This window comes from Scylla paramamosain, chromosome 20, assembly GCF_035594125.1.
Source record: "Scylla paramamosain isolate STU-SP2022 chromosome 20, ASM3559412v1, whole genome shotgun sequence".
Lineage (NCBI taxonomy): Eukaryota > Metazoa > Arthropoda > Malacostraca > Decapoda > Portunidae > Scylla > Scylla paramamosain.
The window spans coordinates 13718995-13745394 of record NC_087170.1 but is presented as its reverse complement, the minus strand read 5'-3'; the positions used below and the strand labels follow the sequence as shown (position 1 = coordinate 13745394).

The window sequence follows — 26400 nt, the reverse complement described above, 5'->3', positions numbered from 1 at the left end:
CATTTCTCCTCATTTTATACATCTATTTTTCCTCATCTAAACTGCAGTCCTCCCTCTCTGTTCTCTTCTCCCCTCCTCCTCTTTTACCTCCTCTCTATTTATCTCAAGGTCTTACTGTTTTCTCTACTCTCCTTGTCCTTCACATCTTCAATCTCTCCCTCTCTCTTGTATGTTTTCTCCATCCATTCCCCTCAATTCCTCCTCCTCTTCCTGTCGTCCTCAATTGCCTCAAGGAACTGCTTATTTTACTTGGGGTTCTTATCCAGGTAGTTTCTCTTCACTTCACATCTCCTTGAGCTCTCCTAAGCCTTGTCTTGGCACACTCACACTTTCCTTGAATACAGATAATACTGGCACTGTGGATAATATGTTTTGGTATATGTTCTTTTGTATGTTCCTTCATATTAGCCCCTTCACTGCTGTATGTAAGCAATGTATGGAACCTTTATAAGTGTCTACAAGAAAAAAATGGGATAAAAAGAATAGGTTTTGCAATTTCTAGGTGGTACAGTGTTTAGAGGTGGCTGCAGAACAAGGAATGATGTCTGAGGTTGCTTATATATTCAGGAAAGATGTACCAGATGGCAAAGGAATGGCTAAAATAAGAAGGAAAAGTTAAGAAGGAAAGTAAGAATAGAAATTATAGTGTGTTGTGGTTAATTTGTTTTGGTGGATGTTCCTTTTTATCCTTCATATGAAAGGCCATTTCTAAGAAGGAAAGTTAAGAATAGAAATTATATTGTGAAGGAAAAGTAAGGGTAGGCTGTGTAAAGGAAAATAAAAATAACAAAAAATAAGTCAAAATAATGAGAAAGGATAGAACATGGAACCCTACATAAGCTATTCCAATAATAATAATAGTAAACACCATTATCTTCCTATCAGACACCATTATCTTTCCTTTAAATAACATTCCCTAGCAGCAAACACCATTATCTCCCCATCAAACACTATTCCTTATGCCTCGTACACTAACAAAAACACTCAGATCCTAATTACCATCCCTTCACCTTGGCCTCACCCATTTCCTTACTCTCCCAGGAGCTGCCGGAGAAGCTGGGTGGATGCAAGCAGCTACAGGTCCTCAAGCTGGATGACAATGCACTCACCCACTTGCCAGAGTCCATTGGGGGCTTGGCGGAGCTGCAGGAGTTAGTGGTGACGCAGAATGACCTGGAGACCCTGCCTGCCTCCATGGGTCTCCTCCGTGCCCTCCACACTCTCCACCTGGATGATAACTTGCTTACTGGTGGGTGGGTTTGATGATTCTCTCTCTCTCTCTCTCTCTCTCTCTCTCTCTCTCTCTCTCTCTCTCTCTCTCTCTCTCTCTCTCTCTCTCGTTCTCCTTTATTTTGTCATTATCCTCTTTGTCAATTTTGGTTAGTATTTATATTTTGTGTAGCATTTGTAGATTTGTGTGTGTTTGTGTACAAGTATTGAGTGAGAAAGAACAACATGCGATCTGTTTCCCTTTACTTCTTCCCTTCCTCTTCTCATCTCTCATTCATTAATGTCATCCTTACTGAATCTCTGTATTTTCCCCTCTTATCAAGATTACTTTGACTAATTCCTATCATGTTTTTGCAGAAAATGGGAGCTGACCAATCCAATAAGGGAAAATAAAGATGTGAAATGAAATAATGGCTGATAAATTCTTGTATCCAATGTTATCAGTTAATTTGTCATAGATCCTTTAGTTATCCATGTTCCTTCCTGAGCTGCTGTCTTTATGTTATCTTTGTTATTCCTGAATTACCCTTTAGTTATCCTTGTTATCCCTGAATCACCATTAAGTTATCCTTGTTATACCTGAGTTACCCTTTAGTTATCTTTGTTTCCCTCCAGAGTTGCCACCTGAGCTTGGGTCATGCTCCAACCTGACGGTGCTGACGGCTGCCTCCAACCGCCTGACAGGTGTGCCCGCTGAGCTGGGCCACCTGCCCCACTTGGCTGTGCTCAATCTCTGTGACAACCTCATCCCTCACCTGCCTGTCTCTCTCACCAAACTCAAGGTGAATATGACAGGCTTTCCATCTCTTTTATTCAGATGTGTGGTTAATATTCAAGATATTGGTGTTTTCATTATTTTTTTTTTATTGTCATGTTATCATATTCTTCTATTTTTGTTGTGTGATATTTCCATGAACTTTTTGCTTGCCTGCTTATGATGTGATTCTGTGGATTGTTGAATATTACACTGATTGATTCCCCCCCCCACCCCCGTTTTTTTTTTAGAGATGATTGGATGGTTTTATTATTTCATTAATTTTTTTTTTTTCAAGCATTTTCTCATGCCTTTCAGTTCCATGCTTTATTTTTCCTTTCAGTTGTGTTGTATTTTCTCATTATTGTTATTTGAGTGTTTGGATGCTGTGTCCTCATTAATAACATTTTTCTCTGGTCTTTCAAATGTTTACTTTTCTCATTAACTTTGGGTATTTTAATTTTCTGTGATGCTGAAATCTATTTTTATAATGCTCTGTTTTACATTGCTGTGCTTGCTTTTCAATTATGTTATGTTTTCTACTTCTCAGGATGCTGTGCTCACTTATATATTTTTTTTTACCTGTTAGGATGCTGTGATCTCTTTTATAACTTTTCTTCATTTGCCTCTCAGCTGCGTGCATTGTGGCTATCAGAGAATCAGAACAAGCCTCAAGTGCAGCTGCAGTCCGAGACTCTGCCAGAGACAGGCCAGAGGGTCCTCACCTGCTTCATGTTGCCCCAGCAGCCTAGGTGTCACCAGCCAGGTAAGCTGTCCTACTCCATCAACCATCTATATTCTCTACCTCTTACTGTAACTGGCTAACTATTTCTCAACTCATGATTCATCTCTTAACCTGACTAGCTAATTTTTCTTAACTTATTCTTTTAATGCAGCCACTCCCCACAACAGAGGAAGTGCTGGAGCCAGACACTTTTCCTGGTCAGGGTTGGGACTTTTCTTCACTCATGATTTACCTGTAGTCTTGAACCTTTTCCCTCAGCACAGCCACTCTTTCCCCTGCAACAGAGACTGTTGTGGAGCCTGACACCTTCCCCGGCCAGGGTTGGGACGAGCAGCGCAGGGCCAAGACACTCATCAAGTTTGCTTTTGATGGGGATGTGGACAAGCCTGGCCGCCTCACCCGCGCTCCTACACCCTACCCCAAGGAGCTCAAGGCCCTGGCCAAGCACGCCCGCAACCTACACAGCCTGCAGAAGGACTCGGCAGCAGGACGGCAGTTTGTGGTGGGGAAGAGCCAGGAGTCATCCAAGAGTCCCACAGCTTCCTCAGCCTCCGTTGTCCAGCCCACAAAGGATGAGGTGTCGGAAACAGACCTGGCAAGGAAGGTGAGAGTCTTGTACATGAATTATAAGAAACTTGGCTTTGAGTTGTAATTCCTGTGCTTGATGATGCTATTCCACTTATTTCTTCTTGAATTTTTTTGTTCTTTTACTTATGTGATTTGCTTTGGTATGAATTTCCCTCTGATTTTGTTTTTTCACTTCTGATTTTTTCTTTCTCATCTTGCCAGTGATTTCTTCTGTCATTAATTCCCTCGTACTACTTAAGTTACTCCCTTTAACCTGTGTTTGACTTTGGCCATTAACTCTACAATGCTCCCTTTTTTTTCTATCCACTTTGAAGTGTTTACATTTCCTGCAAATATCCATTACAGCCCAGCGCATCCGTACAGCCATCTCACCATGGCCTCAATCAGGCAAAGGAGAGAAGAAAGGAGGAGGAGGAGGAGGAAGAAGAGGAAGAAGAAGGTCCTGCTCCTCCACTAGCCGTCATGGAATTGCCTGCCGAGGAGCGACCACTTCTGCGTGAGGCGAGAAACGTACGGAACTCCCACCTTGCAGCTCAGAACACCTCCCTGTCTGCAGCGCCTGATGGGGGAGAGGGAGCGGGTGCCAGGCTAGTCAATGGCACCAGCAGGAAGTCACAGCAGGAGCAGCCATACGCCATTGGGGATCGGAAGGTGTTTGGTGTGGCTCAGGTGAGGGGCTGTATGTCCTTTGCTTGTGTTATTGGGTATAGATAAGTGAGAGTAGGAAGATAGACAGATGGATAGATTGTTTGTGTTTCTATTAGTTTATATGGCTTGTATAGTTGAAGATAGATGGTAGAATTTGAAGTTTTGTTTATGTGGTTTGAATAGATAGATGGATAGATAAATAAATGTACATTCCTTAATTAGTTGATTATTGATGAGACTCAAATATGAGAAAGCAAGAAAATAAACCAATAACATAGAAGAACAAGTAAACCAACACTCCAATCTCCACTTTCTTCAGGTTGTAACGACAATACCAGCACAGGACAAGGTGACGAGCAGTGAGGCAGGGCGAGCAAGCATAGATGAAGCCCCACCAGGAGTGCCACCACAGCCCCCTCCTTCCACCCCCACACAGGAGGCCCTGGCACCTGCCACTGATGACCTCGCAGCTGACCCTCAGGACAAGCGGATCAAGAAGCCCCCTCCTTACCACATTGCTGCGGTGATGTCTCGGCACGCAGCGGACTTCAGTGAGCCAGGCGTGGAGGCACCTGTCAGCCGGCCACTACAGGTGTTTACTCATTTATTTGTGATTTGTGGGGAATGAAAGTGCTCTGAGGGTTAATGTAATGTTCATGCTAAGTTTCTTATTTCAAGGTGCATTTTAAGTATCTCATTTCAAGGTTCATATTAAGTGTTTGATTCTAAGCTTCATATTTGGAGAGAGGTACATTTTAGTGTCTTGAGGATTTGGAGTATGGAGTAGCTATTGGTAGTAGTAGTAGTAGTAGTAGTGGTAGTAAATTAATCAGTCATTCAGTTTATTTTATAGTACATCTATTTACTCAGTTATATTTGCTTAGTTGTGATTTGTGGGGAATAGTGTTGCAGGGTGTAGTATGAAGTATGCATAAAGCATCTTATAAGTGATATATTTTTATTGCCGTGAGGATTTGTAATATGTAAGTACCTAATAGTAGTAGTAGTAGTAGTAATATAATCAATCAGCCTTATTTTGCAATACATCTATTAGAATACATATGATTTATTACACAAAAGGTAATAGCATTAGTAGTATTAGTAGCAACAGCATTAACAACAACAACTTATACCACCATGTACTTCCCTTACATTCCAGGCCAGTACCACCACCACTGCCACTACCATCATCACCGGCACCACCACACTAGCAGCAGCAGCACCTGTGGTGGAGGACGAGAACAATGACACCAGCAGCTCCAGTGACAGCGGCTATGGTAATGGCAAAGCCTCCACCCAGCAGAGTAAGTCCCCTGCCATATCATTGTCCTTTTGCAAGGAATGCTGAGATAGGTAGGTAGATATGTAGATGACCACAAATTAGAGATAGATGGATAGATAGATATTTTATTGACCACAGATTAAAAGAGATAACATAATTCCAAAAACTAGCATGGTCCAACAAATTGCTCATATACTAAACATATTGAAACAATTAAAACATGAAAAATATAAGACACACACACACACACACACACACACACACACACACACAAAAAAAAAAAAAAAGGCATATAGATTCATGAACACACAACTTCTGAGACATATAAGGGAACACATGAAACAAGTGGAAAATGAACACTTAGCTAAGTCATTGTGTCTTCAGATAAAAATAGTCATGTATAGTAGCATTATTTATTGATTTATTTTATTTATTTATTGATTTATTTATTTATTTTAGTTCTTTTTTTTTATTATTTATCTCTTGACACTTTCATATTGATCAGCATTTTGTTTTGGTGTTGTAATGTGCAAGTCTTTTATTATGATGTTTTATTTAAGATGATGTAATACCAATCTTATTTTTTTGGTATGGGTATGTTTATTGATGTTTTGATTTATATGTGGCCTGCTGGAGTATTTTGTTATGTATTTTAGTAACTTTTTTTTTTTTAGAAATATAATTGTGTGGTTGTTATGTATATTAATGAAGGACTGACTTATAATGTCTCTCAAAGTGTTCTTATGATGTTATCAATATATATTTTCCTCAATGCATAATAATGATGGATTTATGTTTATAAGGATTATTTTGGTGGGTAGAACATGCAATACACCATTCTATTCTTGCTCCTCATCTATGCATTTAATTTTTTCATTATTATTTTGTACACATGTTTTGATTGATGGAAGCATAAACATTGTGCTCTAACCTTTACCTGTGTGTCCCCAGCAGGTGACGACCCAGTGTGCAGTGACAGGAGCAGCCTTACCACACCATCCTCCCCTCACAATCTCACCGACTCAAACTTCTCCATGCCATCCACCCCATCATCTCCACCTGGCTCCCTTAACCTGGCCTCTCCACAATCCACGTCCAGATCCTTCATGCCTTCCTTATCCACCACCTCACCCCACCGGCCTTCCTCGCTCTCTGTCCCTCCCCCATCCACAACCATCCCTTCACATACCTCACCTGCATCACCATACTCTCCCTCCACTGCTGTCACATCCCAGAAATCTTTCCCCATGCGGCCACTTGATTCACAGTACTCTGGCCTCACCAAGACGGCATCCAGGCCTGCTTCTATTGCCACTGGGGCACAGCTGGAGCCCTGCATGGGTGGCCCTGCCCAGCGCCCAGGCTCCTTGGCACTGGGGGCACTGGCAGACTCAGCACTCCTCAACCGTCTGCCTCATGACCAAAGACCAGGTTCACTAGCGGCCCCCATCAACACACTTGGAATCCCGCCTCCACCAGCTCGTGCAGTCTCCCATATGGGTCTGAACACAGTGGCTCCCCCCAGGCCAGTGGACCACAGCATCTTCCGTAGTCAGGATCTGGGGCGGACCACAAATGGGGGATGGGACCACCGGGCCAACCAGCGCCAGGAGAGTAATGGCCTTGTCTCCATCATTGACCAGGTGATAGATGCTGTGTGGATATCTTAGTCCTGTGGCTCCTAATGTGTTTCAGTTCATTATCCAGATTAATGTTGCACTTCAAGTCTGTTATCCCATACAAGGCATTATGTTGTATTCTTTTTCTGAAGTATTTAACATTTTATGTGGCACCTTTTCATTGCTCTGAAAAGCTTTCCACATTATTGCCCTGGGAGGTAATTGGTACTCAAATTATTTAGCATTAAGGTTATTACTTGAGCTACCAGGAACTGTTTCTTTACCTTTCTATTACAAATTGTGTAGATTGTGGACACTATCACATCTACCCTTTCATAATTTCCTTTTTCTGATTCTCAGGTGACCAGCAGCTTGCTAGAGCATGGGGACAGTCCACCCCCCAAGACCCTGCCTAGTGACATGGCCAGCCCCAGCACACCCATCAAGACCAACTCATCCTCCTACTCACAGCCAGGACTAGGAGGCAAGAACCAGCCTGAAGTAACAGTGCCGGCCAACGCCAGTGCCTCCCACACCTACCAGACCACCAGCAGCACCTACACCGCCACCAGTCGTTCTGTTGGCCCCACAAACTTCACCCAGGACCAGCCACGGGGTGAGGTGCTTCACCCCACCCCTCACCGCCCCAGCCTCCTCTCTCCCTCAGGCTCCCGGCCATCGCATGACACCTTGCAGGAGTCCCCATCTGCGCATGAGCCCCACAGTGATGGCACGGGGTCACACTCAAAGGGAGGTCACATCACTAATGATCTGGTAAATAATATTAACCACCCAGAGACCTCTGTGATGTCCCAGAAGCCTGCCTCAAAGCTCCCATCAAGGATCCCAGCACTGGGGATGAAGGCCCCCCACAGAGACCCCCTCTCCCCTAGTCAGGCCCCTATGCCCCACACAGACTCCAGGATCCCCACCACCCCACAGGACGGTGTGCGCCACAACTCAGGCAGCCCTGAGTCACAGCTGCCCACCACCTCCCGCCTGCAGACCCCTGGCAGCATAGCACGGAGCCCGGCTATCCAGGAGCCAAAACTGACCCCAGACACCAAGATCCCCTCCATGACTTCCCCCACCAGTCCCCATGACAGGCCAGCACCTGGGGAGTCCAGAATACCCACCCTGGGAAACATTGGCCGCAGCCCTAGTGGCCTGGCCAAGGAGGTTCAGTCACCCCATGACTCACACAAGGTGGAGCACCACTCAGTAAATGAACAACACAATGAGTCAAGGATCCCAATGATGAGTCCGTCTGGCCATACCCCCGAGCCACACCACAGCAAGATAGGGCGGCCCAGCCCTGGTGAGGCAGGCCGGTATGGCAGCCAGGCCAGACCTCTCACTTCGGGACAGGCAGTTGGCGGGGCATCGGGTATCCCCACCCTGGCCTCACAGGGGAGGAGCAACAGTGGTCTGGGCTCTAACCTCCCCAGCCCTGGAGGATTGGGAGTGAAACTCAATACCAGCAACAGCTCCCATGGGCACCCCAAGACTCCCACCAGTGGAGGAGAGGGAGGGCAGGCACACCACTCAAAGATCCAGTCACCGGTCTACTCAAGCGGCATCCGTCCACCGTCCATCCACTCACCTAGTCAGCAACAACAGCAGCAGCAGCAGCAGCAACAACAACCACACACCCCCAGGGGATACTCATCCGGCATCCGCCCGCCCACCATCAATGCAGCCATCAACACCCCAGGCATCCCCATCCCCTCTCCCTTGGGGACACCCGGCTCACGCAGCTCAGTCACCTCCACTGGGTCGGCTTCACGCATCCCCTATGCTGCTGGTAAGGATCAGGAGCAGGATTGGCTCATTCCCTGGGGATTGGGTTTAGCCAAAGGTTGTGGATTAGAACAGAGGAGTATATTATAATTTATTGTCTATTTCTCTATATATCAGGTTTGCAGTCCCACATGTGCAGTGTTGTGTGGCAAGATAAGTTGTAAGAATTTATTTTTGAGTTGTTTTTAAGGTTGATCAGTGAGGGCTGTAGCCAGAAGTTTCATCTTTAGAATATACTTATTTTAAAAGACTACAGTATTACTTTCAATGCCACACTTTATAAGTATCAGTTAAAGAATAATTTCTACAGATTTTAGAAATTTTAGGGAATGTTCCAGTCATAGATTTAGGCATATTGCCTCTATAAATCTTAAAACAGTGCACACTACCACCTTAAACCAGAGAAATCTGTGCACAATACCACCATAAATCAGACATGGTTTTCTCTTCACCACATCTACAGGAAAAACCCATGCACAATATCACCATAAATCAGTTTTCTCTTCACCATATGCAGAAAAATCCATGCACAATACTACCACAAATAAGACAGTTTTCTCTTCACCACTCCTACTGGAAAATCCATGCATAATACCACCACAAATCACACAGTTTTCTCTTCACCACCTGCTGGAAAACCCATGCACAATACCAGCACAAATCATACAGAGTTTCCTCCTCACCACTCCTCATCCCTTGGCAGGTGCATCATCCAAGATCCCCGCCCCAGGCACCAACAAGCACCGTGTGTCACCCTCCTTCGGCCAGTCCCCAGATGCTGCCAAGGGCAACCACTCGGCCTGGATGTTTGGCCAGCACAAGAATGCCCGAGTGGTATGTCAGAATGTACGTACGCTGGACTAACCCATTAACACGGCTGGGCTTTGCTGGCTGACACGATAGAGGCTGAGTGTAAAGCTTCTTTGATTTGTGTATTTATTCTGGTTATTGTTATGATTATTATTACTTTTAGTTTATACTGCACAGCTGTTTTATTTCAAGTTGGCATTGATGTGGATATGTGTACTGCAGGCTGTTGTTTTTTTTATATTAATATTTGATACTTGCTAGTTTTTTTATATTATTTTGGTTATTTATTTATTCATTTGTTTATTTTCTTATGTCTACTTAGTCATTTTCTGATCTGCTCTGTTGCATTTAATTTGACCATATTTGATCTCTTTCAGAATGCACTTTTAGTTTGCTTGGCATTACTTTCTCATTATGTTTAGTTTGGCATTGCTCATGCCTTAGAAAACTAGCAGATTTTTTTTTTTTTTTTATGTATGTATATATGCTTTTGAAACTGCAGCATATTTCTCCTTACAATGCCTTAGTTAACTGCAGAGTATAATTATTTTTTTCATGCTTTAGTGAACAGCAGATTGTAACCCCTTTGTCTGTGCTGCAGAAGGGGGTGAGGAGTTCTGGTAGCAATATAAGGAAATCCTCACAGACATTCTCACACAGCAGCAGTGTAGGCCCTCCTAGGCAAGTGGACCAGTGCTTAGTTTGTTGTGTTGGTAGTATCAGTTCAGTGGGAGTCTTGAAAGGGAGTAGAAAAAACGTAATCACAGAGGGGGCACTTAGTTGGTTGTATTAGTAGTGCTAGTTCAGTGGAAATCTTGAAAGGGAGCAGAAGAAAATGCAATCACAGAGGGAGTGTTTTATCTTGAAGGAGGAGGATGGTAGGTAAGGTAAGACTAAGGAATGCTTTATCTTGGGTACTTTATTTTTAGACTAAAAATATAGACAGAGGGTAGTTTGGGTACTTTATTTTGAAAAAGAGTAGAGGATTGAAGCACAGTGGTACTCTAGTTGTGTAAAATGAAAGCAGATGGGGTATTATGTTTTGGAAGTAGAATAAGAAACTTTGAGCAGAGGGATACTTTTCTTGAAGCAGGATGAAACATGTACTAAGTTGGTGGGATACTTACAAAATCCATTTATCTGGGACACTTGAAATAGCAGCCTAGAATATCCACTGTAGTAGTTGTCATTGTCTGGTATATTGCTGCTGTGAGTTCTGTGTGAATGTCATGTGTCTGTAATTGGTGTTTGTATTCGGGTCAATGTCTATCTGGTTTGAAAGGCATGTTTATTGGGAAGTGTCTTGAGTTTGTATTCCAGTGTTCCTTGGGTTGTAGAACTGGGGAAAACAAAGTAGTGGCTGAGTTTGGGATGTATGTGAGAAGTGATTTTTGGAATTTTAGGTCATATGGGGATGAGTAGATTTTTTTTTTTTTAATGAATGAAGGAAGCTGGCTGATAGCTGAAAAAAATAATGAAAAGAAATTGCTTTATTGCACCTTTCCAAAAAGTTAAGTAAGAAAAAGAAAAAAAGTTGCCATTAATTTAGCTATCTTAGTTAGCTTGCTGTTCTTAGCTATCAAATTCAACTAAATACTGTTTTTGAATCACAGATGAACCAATTAAGTTTGAGCAATATTTGGATTAATGAGATTCAAACTTAGTTGCCAAAAAGGGGCTAATTGGCATATAGATGAACAAATATTCAAAGTTTAGATCAGATTTTGTGATAAGTAAGGCATCCTGTATTAGAATGCATGCTCAGATTGTTACAAAAAAGAGTGTTTTAACTTTAGACTTTTGGCTGAAGAGCACCATGAAATGCAAGACTCCTTAAGTAACCTCCCTACATAGGATAAGAATGTAACTACTTATTACCTGCAGCATTTGCCACAAGAATCCTCACACTGTGCAATTAACACGTCATCATTGCTGCTGCTGCTGCTGCTGCTATTGATGCCACTCTCAAATGTAACTAATTCGGCCTCACTACTCTAAGGGCTTGTCTTGTAAGCAGGTCACTTCACTAGGGGTCTTTTTTATGCTATTATAAGCCTTCTGTACTAGTCCTTAACATCTCACATCAGTGATTACCAAATTTAACCTCTCCAAAAATACTCTCATAACTATTTTCCCATCATGATTATTACTTTTCTCACTCGCCATCCTTTCACTTCCCTCATGCCTCCATCCAGACCAGGAAAGTTTGGATTCCTGAACGCAGAGTGTCCAGGTATCATCTTAAATGGTAAATATGGAAGACTTAATACTGCTACTGCTACTGTGCTCTTGGTGTCCTTAGCCTCTCAGTGGTGCAGGAGGAGGAGGAGGTGGTGGTGGTGGTGGTGGGGTTGATTATGGTGTTGTGGTGGTGAGGGGTTGAAGTGTTATGGGCACGTTTTGCATGGATGGTGGAGTGGATGAGTGGGTGGAGTGGTGTTAGTGAGAGTATAATATGCCTAAAGTTAATTAAGATCAGATAAATAAGTAGGAAAGTACTATAGAAACTTGTTAATGCAGGAGGGTGTGATGAAATCTCTTATGTTTCTACTTCAAGGTTTCTTTGGTGAACATTCTCACTGATGAAAAACTGTAGTTGAAATGCAAGGGAATATAATTTAATACTCTGCTTCACTGAATGTTTCTTTATCAACTTTCCCACTTATTCATCTTTGTTATCTATGTGGTGGGGAGGATGAGGAGGAAGGAACGAGAGCAAGTGGAAGTGGTAGATTGATGGATTGGTGGATTGATTTCTTCTTAAAATGCTTGTGATTTTATGATTTTTAAACCCCTCATTCTTTCCTTATGTTTACTCCTTGTTTCTTTCATTTTTCTTCAGGTGTCAGATGAAATTGGTATGTATGTATGTATGTAACAGTTGCTTTCTGATGATTTTTCCAATGCTTATATATATTTTTTTTGGGTGTGGTCATGACTCAGTTGCTCATTGGTTTGCCTGTTTGGTCTGTATGGAATCTATTTCTGATTATCTGTATCATCTTTGCTTTTATTTTCATGGTGATGTCTTTGTATTGAATTTTTAATCTTTACTTTCTTGTATTATCCTGCTCTGTCATTCGATTATTCTCTCTCTCTCTCTCTCTCTCTCTCTCTCTCTCTCTCTCTCTCTCTCTCTCTCTCTCTCTCTCTCTCTCTCTCTCTCTCTCTCTCTCTCTCTCTCTCTCTCTCTCTCTCTCTCTCCTCATCTCATCTTACATATTCTGTATCTTTCCACCTCATTCACACACACAACAGTTAATTTTATTTATTTTCTTGTTGTCTCATCTCTCACCTCTGGGTAACCTCCGTCTGTCTCCCACAGTTCCCGGTAGTGATCGAGAAGAACCCTGACCTGGGATTCACGATTGGACAGTCCCATTCTGACCCAGACGACAAGGTGAGGAGAGTACAGTCAGACTCTTTTACTGATATAGTTGTCCTTTGCTAACATTCAAAGCTGTGTATATAAAAAAATATGTACATAGACACACATGCAGACAAAAGGAAAAGATATAGTGCTGTGAGGTGTGTGGTTTGAATACTTTTACTGCTCTAGTTCTCCTTTGCTAACATTCATACATAGACACAGATAAAAGAGAAAAGAAAGAATAGGTGAATTCTTTTTTTTTTATTTATTTATTTATTTATTTATTTTTTATGTAGGAAGGACACTGGCCAAGGGCAACAAAAATCCAATAAAAAAATATGCCCACTGAAATGCCAGTCCCATAAAAGGGTCAAAGCAGTGGTCAAAAATTGATGAATAAGTGTCTTGAAACCTCCTTGAAGGAATTCAAGTCATAGGAAGGTGGAAATACAGAAGCAGGCAGGGAGTTCCAGAGTTTTGTATAGGTTATATAATTATTTAAGACCAATACAGAAATGCTGAAAAGGTTGTGGATGATTTAGAAAAATATTTAATTGTGGGAGGGTTCATATCTTTTCATCTTTATGTGTTCTTGTATATTTTTTTTCCCTGTTTACCACCCACAGGATATGTGAACGTGATGAGTTTATATTATGCTGATTTTTATATTGATTTTATCCTCATTTAATTGTGCTGGTGCTTTATTTGTCTGTTTTAACATGTGTAACTTTGGTGGGTTCTATTGGTACAATACAATATTCATTTTTTTTTTTTGTCATTTAGAGTTATTTCAAATATTTCATTGTTTTATGATTATTTTATACATTATGTTTTGTTCTTTTACATGAATACCTCTCTAACTCTGTCCCACCTGTTGTTTATTTCTTTTATTATAAGTCCATCATGATGCTTTAATTTTTATTGCCAACCATTTGCTCATTTAAATTTTTTCACCACTCACTCACTCTCTGCCATCACCCCAACTATCCTCATACTTTTACATATCATAAGCCATCTCACCCATCACCCCTAACACTTGCATCACCTCTCAGAGCATCTACGTGACCAGTGTGGTGGGTGGTGGGGCTGCCTCCTCGGCCCTCAAGGTGGGGGACAAGCTGCTACAAGTGGATGGCGTGGACTTGCGCACAGCTGATCTGCCCACGGCCATGTCCATCCTGAACAAGACCCTCAGTACTGTCAGTCTCATGGTGTCCCGCGTGCAGTGAGAACCAGAGACTAACCAACTTAACACTTCAAAAAAACAGACAGAAATATAGATAGAATTACACAGACAAGGAACTCTTCATACAAAGATTGGAAATTTACTTACTAATCAACTGAATACTTACTCTTTTTAAGAATTACAGACAGAAATACAGGAAGAGCTACACAGACATGGAACTCTTCAAAGGTCATACCATCAACCAAATGATTATTACTCCAAGATTGACGTGGTATTCCATTATATTCCTCTCACTGTATAATTTTATGTTTATTGGTTTGAACAGCTCCCAGCCCAGAGTGTAACACAAGGGAAATTTCCTAAGTTGGGCATTACAGCTTATACAGTTTATACATTCCTTGTGGTTGAAATGAGGTTGTATTCCATTAGAACTACAGCAAAAACTCTTAGTTAGTTTTGGAAGTAATTTCATATACATTCCAAAAGTATCATTTCCATTCCCATGTTACTTAGAGAAGCATTACACACAAAACAGTTGCAACAGTCAGCACAAAGCATCTCAGTGTTCATGTAGTGAGTAGGGCAACACAACACAATAACTATAGTATTCTTTGTACTTCAAGCCACCTTTTGTCAGTGGTCATAGCTCTGGCTCCTCTGAGTGTTAGAGGGATACCAGATTAGGAGAAACACTCACTAGAATAATCTAAGACTGGTTATTTAAGGAGAAATTGCAATGATGATGCACAATGTGTCAATTTCTCATGCCTCAGAATTGTGCCTTGAGATGACAGTTTGATCTGTGACTCGTTTTTTTGCAGCCATTCCATTTTTATGCAGCTTTGGGCAGGAGTGTCTTGCTGCTGGACAGTGCCACACAAGTACATGCACATGCCATGCCTTTCACTGCTGGGTGTGGAGCAGGTGCCATAGGAGGAGGTGGTGTCATGTTTTGTACATATAACCTACTCTCTGTGGTTGTATTTTGCTACTCTTTTATTACACAGGTAGCATAGTGTTTTTTGAGAACTTTTCACATGTTTACTGGGGAACACTGCTGATTCTTTGTTCCCTTTGGTACCACTTTGAATCACAACAAATGCCTTTTATTCCATTGCATTTTAGTACTGTGGTCAGGAAAGGAAGTAAGAAAGCTGTTGTTGGTGTGAAGAAGTTTAGCTTTGGGGCCCAGAGTCACTTAAACTTAGAAGCCAAGGTTTGTGTTAGCTGTTGTCTTTTCTCTCAAGCAGTCAGTGAAGGAACTTGAAATAGGTTGACATGTATGAGAAATTGTTTGCAGTGGTGCTTGTATAGTTCTTGCTTCTTACATTCCAACGAAAGGTTCTAAAGGTTCTGTGGGAGGCTGTGAATGAGGGACTGTCCTTCACTCACCATCTCATAACCCAGGTGCCATTGCCACTTAGAGGTGCAAGTTTTTTGGTGTTTGCTCTTGAGTGATTGTTAGTTGAGATCATAGGTTGATATCCAGCACATGCACACACAAACACATACATATCTGACTGATGTGCCTTCTTACTGAAACATTGAAGTACAAATTGTTTGGCACAAGTGTTTACCTGTCATGCCCTGAGGCATGCTGCTTTTGTGGTATTGGGAATTCTTTGATGTGTTAGATTCTTTGTTGTTTTGAGGAGAAACCCAAGTATTGCAAATGAGACAGCTGTGTATGTGTATAGACATAATTCTTGGTAGATATTTTAAACTGTATTTTGCACTTTGTAATTTTAAATGAATTTGGTACAATATGAAATAATTTTAAATTATTAGCAGTCATAGTATTGCAGTGCAGATGCCCATGTATATCTATAGAACTAATTCACAAATATTTAAATCTGCATCTGCACATTACCTCTATTTCAGATCAAACTTTTAATATATAAATTAATCTTAAACAATTAGCAGCATTCCAGAGTATTGCAAAGGAGACAGCTGTGTATGTATAGAACTAATTCATAGATATTTTATTCTGCATTTGCACGTTTACTACTATTTCAAATTAAACCTATATGAAATAGTAACAATTGGCAACATTCCATACACTGTAGAGTTTGTACTTCACCATAGAGATAGGCATTGGTTTGGTGGTGAGGACGAGAAGTGATAGCAGCTTTACACTGCACATTCCAGGGGGTTGTAGCTACCGGTGCTGTACTGGTGTTGTAGTAGAGTGTTAGTAAAGTGTAGTGAACAGTTTCTTGGATAAGTCTAGAAAGTTGTATATTTGATCTCAGTGTTGATGGACACGAGGTAGTGGGAGGAGCAGGTAGTGTTGTACTGCTGCAGTGTGCATGGCTGATGTGTCACTAGGACAGACAGGCAGCATGGACAGTTGTAATGAAGCCACAGTAGCTTGGAAATGTACACACACACAAACTCATAAGGTAATAATTTAACTGCAAAGTACAGAGGATAAAAGTATTTAATATTAATTGTATATTGTGACTGGTTTTATTGCAGCTTACATCTGCTTGGTAAATGCCTCATAAAATTCAAACATTCTCATTCTTTATTCTCAGAGTTTTTATATTAAGCTTAAGTAAATGTAAAATTTATTATTGTAGAAAATCTGCAGGCTTATGGAGGAAAATTTTTAGCCTACAATAAGGATACTCAAGATATCTATATATTTAAATTTTGTGCATAGAAGTTTTTCTTCATATATTATAGTTTATAGCTTTCATTATTTGACTGTGTGTTAAGGTGGAGGCCATGCTCACAGTGCCTCTTGCCTTGGCGTAACAGCTTCCTGTGTGGCACTGGTCATGGGGTCACTGTGAGGAGCAAGGAGGCCTGCACCACTTGAGGCTCTGTGCTGCCTCCAGCCTTTAATTATGTGTTGAGTTATTCATATTACCCTTCACATTATAATGGTATTCTAAAATTGGAATTCTGGTATTATTGTGGTGCAACTATTTCCACATGTGTATTTAATGGTGCAGCTTATCAGTTCTTATTTATCAAGTATAAATAGTATTGATGCAGCTTCATGTGAAAAGCAGAAATCAAGCCCTTTTTGTAACAGCAGTTTGAAATAATTATATTTATTACTCAATTTTCATATTTGTAAGAAGGACTTCCTTCATAGTTGCTATAGTGAAATATATATACCAAATAATTTATACTCTCCAGGTTGCTATTTTATCATAGTACAGAAAACAGCTTGTGTAATGTGTGTAGCTAATATAAAGGCTTTCAGGTCATAGGTAGAGGCTGCTCTATATAGTATTTACAAGCAGTATGCTTTAGTACCTCGCACTGTGCCCATGTTGACCCAAACATGGACACACAGTGCTTTGTTTATTTTCATGGTGGCAGGTTTTGGTTATGATTGAGGCAAATTTTGATCATCTTCACACAAATTGTACGACACTTGAGGGGATGTGTGATGGCATGATCAGTTTTGTGACATGCATTCCAGTCTGGCATTCCAGCAGAGGCCCTCCAGGATTAGTAAGGAGGGACTTGATCCTGCTGGAGGCAACCATCAGCCCTCCAACAATATATATATATATATATATATATATATATATATATATATATATATATATATATATATATATATATATATATATATATATATAAGACCGCTTTACTGTTTATTCTTGAGCCAGAAACAGATGTGAAGTCAAGTAGTGAGGGATGAGAGCTGCAGACACTTGACTGCTTTCTTTGATTTTGTCCTGAGCATGGATGATGGGACAGATCTCTTTAATTCAATGAGCAGGTTGAGGCACTGAAGGGCTTTTCCATGAGACTCAATGAAGGCAAGAAATGATTAGTAATGTAGGAAGTATAAATTATTTGATGGGTGAGATGATGAACCAGACAGCAGCCATAGCCAGAGTGTAGCTTTTAGTGTCGTTTAAAGTGTGTGAGAGGAAAAAAACTTTCTGCATCTCCATTGGCACTAAACCTTATCCTTCATTGATGAATTTGTAGATGTGCAGTTAGAAAAATTTATACACATATACCAATGCTTTATATTTTTTGTATTAGACTATAAATTAGTAGATTATATTTATTTTGAGATTTATTAGCATGTAGAAATTTAGAGAGACTTCCTGTAGGCTTTGTAACAGCAGGAATTATAATGCTCATTTTTTTTTTATATGAACAATGTGGATTATTGATATTTGACTGGAATTTTCCTGAGGTATGGAAGGGATATGTAGGTGTCATTAGACAATATCACCTTCCAACAAAGAAATAACATCCTCCAGACCCTTACCTTACCTAAACATCAGTGTCTTTTCATATTTTTAACCATCCATCTATTGCATTACCACAGCGCTGCATGAATTGTGATGTCAGGCACTTTCCCATCTCTCAATAACCTGATGCCATAGTAAGTTATTTTCCCCCATCTATCTTCTGCACACTCTCTTCATTGCTTTAGCCTGAAGTGATATGCTTTTTCTGCTTCTCAAGGCAATTCCAGAATACAAATGTACATGTAAACATTTCCTCATCTCATACAATCAAGTGGCTGTACTGGAAGCTATTGGGGGTTTTCAAGGGTGTTTTTATGATTCTAGTGATAGTTTAAAAAGATACCTGAATTATCAGTTGGAAAAACTCCCATGAAGACTTGATGAAACCTCTGTGTGGCCTTTGAAATAGTGTGGATGAGGGGAGAAAGTGTTAAAGAATATGAAGGTACCAAGTGTAGTGTAAGCAGTGGGCATCCTTGAGTCAAGAGGCAGCCGTGTTCCTCATTGTTTTTCATAATGAGCACGTTTTATTGGGATGTTTTCTTAACCTATTTTTAATGTGCAGTTTTACTAAGAAGGTAATGGCTGAAGTTTTATGTTTTTGATGTTTTTGTGTTTTCTGGTAACTTTCTTTGTACTTTTTTTTTTCTTTAATGAGCAGGTTTATAAGAAGTTAATGATGGGCTGTAATTACACGTTTTTTTGTCCATTTGTAATGATGCATTTTTTTGTACGAGTTGTATTGACAGTTTTTGTGGTTTACAGCTGAATCAGATGCATAAATTGCATACTTTGCATAGAATTATCTGTATTTTTTTATATTTTAGATATTTCAGAGGGAGTATGTTTTGATTGAGTTGTTTTCTTGCTCATATGAGTAGTTGTATCTATCTGTCTATATCTATCTGTCTATTAAGTTCCAGATGAGGAAAAAGGTGTATGTAGTCATTAGCTGTAAGGATAGCTAAGAGATATATAGATGCCACAGCTTCAGAATTGTGCTTAATTAGTGTAATGGACAGACCAGGAGAGTCTAAACGCCAATTATGTTATAACCAAAACACATATTCTCAAGATAGTAGGCAGCACAGGTCAGCTGGGGTTGAAATATTAGATGAGCAAAGCAGGAATGACCTAAACTAAAGCGGCAACTATAGAGAATGAGAAAATAGTGTCCATTCCTCTTATCACCACTAATGCTCCATGATTGACCCCAAAACACACCTGTCTGCATACCTGTCTGTTTTACCTGTTGTATTGTGTACCTGTGACCCACCCTCACCTACCCTGACCTCCCAGTGACCCAGGCTCAGAGGTCATGGTGCAGTGTTTCCTGGGAAGGAGATAAATATGCCTTGCTGTTGGTGACTTTTTGGAGTCGCTTAGGTGCCAGTGTTGCTGATACAGAACCCAGTGTGCTAGACCAGGTTGCTGCTGATGCACATGTTGACTTATTTTTTATTTAAAAAAAAATTTTTGTACATACACTTATTTTTGTCAGTTTTCTGTATCTGATTTATGAGGGATCTGATTCTTTTTTTTTTTTTATCCATTTCCCTGCCTCCTATTTAAAAATAAAAGGGAAATGGATTATTGCAATTTTTCAGACGATTTGTATATATTTTCCTGTATTTTTTTCTGTCGCTCTTTCCTGCTTTCTCAGTATTTAATTCATTCTCAGATAATTTGGTAATGACTGATTTTGTTTTGTTGTTTCATTTCTTTTTTGTTTCAAGTGAGATGTCATTGCATGACTTGAATATATGATTATGTATTTTTTATGGCTTGTTTGATTTAATTCTGCCTGACAACATTATTTTGCATTTTCTTGTGTGAATTTTTTTGCAGGCACTTGGCAGCTTTTGCACCTTCATATCAAGCATTGTGTTATTTTTCCCGCAAAGTTTCAGATTTTTCACCTGATGTTAACATCACATATTCTAATTCCCCATTCAAACTTGAGGGAAGGTGTAGTTGTGTCAGAAACCATATTCTTGTATTTGACCAGGACTTTCACAACCACAGGCAGACTCTTCTGGGTCAATAGGTTGTTCTTCCTTTGTGCTCCTTTGTGCTTCTCTGATGAGGCAGGTCAGCTTTCCCGACCTTGTACCCTTTCCCAGCACACACACGCACACACACACACACACAGTGGACTAGGTAAGACACACAATAAGAATGCTCTTATCATGTTCATTTCTCTTCGTTTATTCGAGTCATGCCAGTCGAGACAGGACTCGCAAGAATAATTTACAAAGCATGACACACAAAATATCAAATACAATACAATTTTGTGATATTATTTTTCGTGTTTTTTTTTTTTAAGTTAATACGAAAATATAAATTCTCAAACCTTATAATACTTCGTTTTAATACGAAAATATAAATTCTCAAACCTTATAATACTTCGTTTTTTAAAAATACTGAAAGCTCGGACGGGTTAACGTCTCAATGAGAGAAGTTCGTAAGGGTCGTGAGAGTTGTTGGGAGGATCGTAGAGAGGGGTTGGGGAATGAAGGGGAAGAGATAAGGAAATGAACCGTTTATCTCCTTATTTGCCGTAGCTGATGCCGCCTGTGGAGGAAAAATGGTTTTGGTTTAGCTACTGGACATTTCTGTGTGTGTGAGTGTGTGTGTGTGTGTATTCAGTATAAAGGATCAAGGTGAAATAAAAATATTGTTGGGCAGAAACGTGCTAAGCTTTAGTAAGTAAATGTCTCGATGATCAGTAATAGTCTAGAGGTGAACAAGTGTAACACTCGGAATACTGAACGAGTGACGTGTAGGAAGTGTGTGTGTGTGTGTGTGTGGATGGATATCTGTGTATCAAGCCTTGAAGGAAGGAGGAGAGCGTAGGAAGGAGGGAAGGAAGGGAGGAAGGTTATAGAAACATCTTGAAACACTCACCGTGACCACCGCCGATGCCGCCGCCATGGCCGCCGCCGAAACCTCCCTTGCCGCCGCCGAATCCACCGCCGAAGCCACCCTTGCCTCCACCGAAGCCGCCGCCGAATCCACCGCCATAACCACCACCAATACCGCCGCCATGGCCGCCGCCGAAGCTGCCGCCGCCATATCCGCCTCCAATGCCGCCGCCATGGCCGCCGCCAAATCCACCTTTGCCACCGCCGAATCCACCTCCGAAGCCGCCGCTGCCATATCCGCCGCCAATGCCACCGCCATGGCCGCCGCCAATGCCGCCGCCATGGCCGCCGCCGAAGCCGCCCTTGCCGCCGCCGATGATGATTGAGCCACCGCCGTACCCGCCGCCAATACCACCACCGTGGCCCCCGCCAAAGCCGCCTCCGTGGCCGCCGCCGAAGCCGCCACCGCCATAACCACCGCCGATGCCGCCGCCGATGCCGCCGCCGTGACCGCCGCCGTGGCCGCCACAGCTGACGGAGACGGCGACTAGGAGGAGAGCGACGCAGAGCCGAGCGAGACCCATCTGAGGGAGAAATAGGGAAATATGGAAGATTTAGTCATGGCGACTGAAAAGAAGATGCATAAAACACAATATAGTGGGTGTTAGTGGTTCCTCGCTGCTCCCACCTTTCCTATGCTGCAGGAGGCGGGGAAGTGTGAGGTGGTGGTGGTCATCAGGGCATTTATACTGGCGGCGAGGGGCGTGAAGGGCGGGAAGGGCGGGAGGTTGCATTGAAGGAGATGAAAGGGAAGCGAGGTCATTGGTAGATTTGCTCGTCGCTGGAGGAGAAATAAAACAATCGATGGATTTCCTCAGAGTCAGATGTTGTTTCACGTGACTGGCAGCGGCGACCGGCGACTCACCGGCCACTGCCATCATCACCATCACCGCCACCGTCACTGTCATCGCCTTGCACTCTTGTTCCTATTCGTACCAACAGGATTATTATTGGCATCTGTATCGTTATTGTCGTCCTTCTTCTGGTTCTTGTTCTTGTTCTCGTTTTCATACAACTGTTTTTTTCTTCTTCTTCTTTCTCATCATCATCATCATCATCATCTTCTTCTTCTTCTTCTTCTTCTTCTTCTTCTTCTTCTTCTTCTTCTTCTTCTTCTTCTATCTCTTCTTCTTCTATCTCTTCTTCTTCTTCTTCTTCTTCTTCTTCTTCTTCTTCTTCTTCTTCTTCTTCTTCTTCTTCCTACTACTACTACAATTACTACTACTACTACTACTACTACTACTACTACTACTACTACTACTACTACTACTACTGCTGCTGCTGCTGCTGCTGCTGCTGCTGCTGCTGCTGCTGCTGCTGCTGCTGCTGCTACTACTACTACTACTACTACTACTACTACTACTACTACTACTACCACTACTACTACTACTACTACACTTCTACTACTATTATTGCTATTATTATTATTATTATTATTATTGTCATCATCATCATCATCATTATCATTATCATTATCACCACCACCACCACCACCACCATCATTACGTGCACTAGTTACCAGAGCACACAGGAAGCCTCAAGGAGCAGCGCACCTCGCCAAGGGCACCTGCCATGGCTACTACAGGTGAACGTGAAGGTTAATGATAAGCGTTCGTGCCTGACGGTCGCCGCTCACTCAGACACCATCACCTCCATCAGTCCACCGCCAGGTACCATCGCACCAGCCAGAGCCTTCATCCCTTGCCATAGAGGAAGTTAAACAGTGAGAGTGTTAGATAGATAGGTAGTTGAATTGTTAGATTGTTTGGTAGTTAAATAGTTAGATAATTAAAAAGATAGATAGATAGATAGATGTTTATATAGTCAGATAGTTAAATTAATAAACGGTTGTTATTCCAAAGGTGTCATTTTAAGAAGAAACATTACGGAGAAACCCACAGACACACACACACACACACACACACACACACACACACACACACAACATCTACAGAAGAACACTGATAGCAATACCAAAAAGGGGAAACAAGAGGACACACCACATCCCAGCATAGCGAGTGACACCCCCTTGCAAATGAAACCCTCAGGAGAACACCACACGAAAAAGAGAAGCAGGGAGCACCACCATAACACACACCACCCTCAGAGAAACACGAACACCACACAAGGAAGAACCAGCATCACATACAGAGGAACACGAAGCACACACTAAACACTAATCCCCTCCAAAAAAAAAAAAAAAAGCCAATTCTGATTCTAACGGAAATATGTCTTATCTTATTTACTATACCATAATTAACCTTCAGTGCCAGTCTTAACCAACCAATGGAAAGATCCCTCAGATGGAGCACAGCCAATTAGAAGCTTAAGTCCTCTGCCGCAGGAATACATGAGTTTGCAGAACGTGAAGGGAAGAAGGAAGGAATGGGGGCAGTTGGGGGGAGGGGAGGCGGGGGGGGGATAAGGAACGGAGTGGTTTTGTGTGCTATAGAAAGGAATTTATGTGAGTTTGGGTGTTGTTGTTATTATTTGATAGATGATAGGTGTTGTTTAGTTGAATATTGATGGGTTAATTTGTTTATATATATCCATTTGTTTGTTTATCTATCTATCTATCTATTTATTTATTTTTTTTACGTACTTGCTCTATTTGTGTATTTAGATTATTTATTTATTTATTTATTTATTTATGGTTGATTTGTTTATACATCCATTTGTTTGTTTATATATCTATTTATTTATTTATTAATTCATTTATCTAATTTGTATATTTGTTTTTCTACTTGCTTTATTTGTGTATTTAGATTATTTATTTATTTATTTATCTATTTATTCAACCATTTATTTGTATATTTTTTTATATTTACGTGTTTGTGTATAAGGATTCTCTCTCTCTCTCTCTCTCTCTCTCTCTCTCTCTCTCTCTCTCTCTCTCTCTCTCTCTCTCTCTCTCTCTCTCTCTCTCTCTCTCTCTCTCTCTCTCACATTCTCACACCTTTGTGTTTGTTCAGGAAAGTTATGCTTGATTAACCTGAGTTGTGTGAAAGATGAAAGTAGTTGTAATTTTGCTGTCATTCTCTCTCTCTCTCTCTCTCTCTCTCTCTCTCTCTCTCTCTCTCTCTCTCTCTCTCTCTCTCTCTCTCTCTCTCTCTCTCTCTCTCTCTCAGTGACAAGTGTTTTTTACTTTTTATTTTTTTAGTCTCTCCCTTTCTCTTCTCATTTATGGCACTGTAATTCCCTCCACTTTTTAATCCATCTCACTTTTTTTTTTTTTTCTATCCCATTGTCATCACTTCATTCTCTTCCTGCCTGTCCATCTCACCACACTTTGGTTTCACTACTCTCACTGTCATCATTATTCATCTCCGTATGTTTTTCTTTTTTTGTCATTTCTTATCTATCATTATTTAATCTTCCCTTTTACCTTTTTTTTTTTAAATTTATTTTAGTATTACAGTAAAATCCCTCTCATCCGGCATTCGAGTATCCGGCAGCTTCAAGTATCCGGCACATTTTTTCCCGAGCCTTAATATCAATAAAAAATCAATGTATACTCATCAAATCGATTAAAATTCCCTCGCTAGGCATACTTTGTCCCCTCGCCACCAGAGCGCACTGCTTCGCGCCACCCGCGGCCCACTGCACTATGTTTACTCAGTGACTCAGTCCCGCGTGTGCACTGTTTATCGCCTGACGCCTTCATCATGCCTAAAGTTGTACAGTGTTAGTACAGTAGTATTGTGTGTTGGTGAGTGTGAGGTGGCAGCGCGGGTGGCGACGCGCGGCACGGCGATCAGCTGATCTTTGTTATGGTAAGATGCGTGAGTGTAGGATGGTGATTGTGGACATAATTTCACTTCTATTCAAGTATCCGGCAACTTCTGGTATCCGGCATGTCGGCGGTCCCGTTGATGCCGGATAAGAGGGATTTTACTGTATCAGTCACAGTTATCGAAGTATTGGTTTTATTCATCTTCGTATTCATCTTGTTATTCGTCTCAGGGTCATTATCTACTGTTATTCTTGTTTTTCTTGTTCTTGCTATTTATTTTAGGATCATTATGTACTGGTAATATCTTATTTTTTGTTATTCATCTTTCTTTTTATCAGTGTCATTCTGATTGTTTTAAAAGTTATTTATTTATTTCACTATCTTTTACTTTCTCTCTTTCGTTTACAGTCCGTTGCTACCGTTACTTTCATTACGCTGTATCTTACTCGTAGTTTGCGTACAGGCAGCATAACCTTACGTGCTTGACTTACGTAGAATTGTCCGGAGAAATCATCACCATCATCATCATCACCATCATCATCACTATCATCATCATCATTATTATCATCATTATTATCAACATTACCTTCATCGTTATTATCTTCCTCCTCCTCCTCCTCTTCATCATCATCATCATCACCACCACCACCACCACCACCACCACCACCACCACCACCACCACCAAAGGATGTATACATTTCTTTATGTTCTCCTTTCCCCGTCACATTTTTCCCCTTCCTCTCCTTTACTTTCCCAAATTTCACCCGGACGGGAAATAAGGCGGCTTTTCTGTGTTGCTTAAGGGATTAGGATCTGTCTGAGGTGGCGTTGGTATAAATGGACAGCAGCAGTAAGCAGGAGGATTGTGTTAGTTAGGTGCTAGTTTATAAGTAATAGCATAGGTATTAGATAGATGTGTACAAAAATATATATAGTCTTTACCTGGTTAACTGTGTGTGTGTGTGTGTGTGTGTGTGTGTTTTGGGTGAGGAGATGATATGCTGGAAATTGCTTCACACACACAGCCAAAAAAAAAAAGAAAGAAAGAAAAACACGAAAAAATAAGGAAGAGAGAAAGGGAAAGTTAATAAAAAATACAAAGAAATATAAATAAAAGTACAAATATAAAGTATGCAAACAAGTTAGAATAAGATAGAAAATAAGAGTCGTTGGGCACATCATGACAAACGTGGCGAGGGAGGGATGAATGAAGGGAGGGAGGGAGGCAGGGAGGGAGGAGTGAAAGGATGATGTGGTCAGAAAATACTTTATTTGCTCCTGAACCGTGAACACTTTGGAGACAGACGTGTAGGAGGAGGAGGAGGAGGAGGAGGAAAGAAGTGCTTTTTTTGGAGAGGGAGGCGTATTGGGTTCTTATTTTCTTCTTCTTCTTCTCCCTCTTCACCAGGGTCTAGTTGGGAGTGGAGAGGGTGAGGTACAGGAGCATCGTATGGTGGAGGTGACGAAGGCGAGTGGAGC

At 41.2% G+C, this 26400-nt stretch overlaps 3 protein-coding genes across 12 annotated transcripts in view; 1 reads left to right on the top strand and 2 right to left on the bottom strand.

Moving 5' to 3' along the window:
- Positions 1 to 20045, top strand: part of LOC135110391 (mediator of DNA damage checkpoint protein 1-like) — a 33842-nt gene extending 13797 nt beyond the window's left edge. For 5 of the 10 annotated variants that reach the window (XM_064022655.1, XM_064022656.1, XM_064022652.1 and 2 more), the window contains exons 7-18: positions 1042 to 1249; positions 1846 to 2012; positions 2618 to 2750; positions 3014 to 3333; positions 3663 to 3986; positions 4285 to 4557; positions 5125 to 5269; positions 6199 to 6890; positions 7227 to 8670; positions 9370 to 9512; positions 11672 to 11724; positions 12319 to 12651. In XM_064022655.1, the coding sequence (XP_063878725.1) occupies positions 1042 to 1249; positions 1846 to 2012; positions 2618 to 2750; positions 3014 to 3333; positions 3663 to 3986; positions 4285 to 4557; positions 5125 to 5269; positions 6199 to 6890; positions 7227 to 8670; positions 9370 to 9512; positions 11672 to 11724; positions 12319 to 12523 (4107 nt within the window). In that variant the 3' untranslated portion in view covers positions 12524 to 12651. Of the gene's footprint in view, positions 1 to 1041; positions 1250 to 1845; positions 2013 to 2617; positions 2751 to 3013; positions 3334 to 3662; positions 3987 to 4284; positions 4558 to 5124; positions 5270 to 6198; positions 6891 to 7226; positions 8671 to 9369; positions 9513 to 10077; positions 10158 to 11671; positions 11725 to 12318; positions 12652 to 12801; positions 12877 to 13898 lie in introns of those variants that run through there. The other 5 variants (XR_010273233.1, XR_010273232.1, XM_064022660.1 and 2 more) reach the window with 5 other exon arrangements.
- A 407-nt stretch (positions 20046 to 20452) lies between these two features.
- On the bottom strand, positions 20453 to 21944 carry LOC135110392 (uncharacterized). The gene is made up of 3 exons (XM_064022661.1): positions 21817 to 21944; positions 21172 to 21712; positions 20453 to 20838 (listed from the first exon to the last, which is right to left on the bottom strand). The coding sequence occupies exons 1-3, from the start codon at positions 21862 to 21864 to the stop codon at positions 20816 to 20818; spliced, it is 612 nt and encodes a 203-aa protein (XP_063878731.1). The 5' UTR covers positions 21865 to 21944; the 3' UTR covers positions 20453 to 20815.
- Positions 21945 to 26174: 4230 nt separating this feature from the next.
- LOC135110390 (uncharacterized) overlaps positions 26175 to 26400 on the bottom strand; it is a 1270-nt gene continuing 1044 nt past the window's right edge. Inside the window, exon 3 of the mRNA XM_064022651.1 lies at positions 26175 to 26400. This exon is cut by the window's right edge and continues 36 nt beyond it. The gene's annotated coding sequence lies outside the window, so the exon portion shown is untranslated.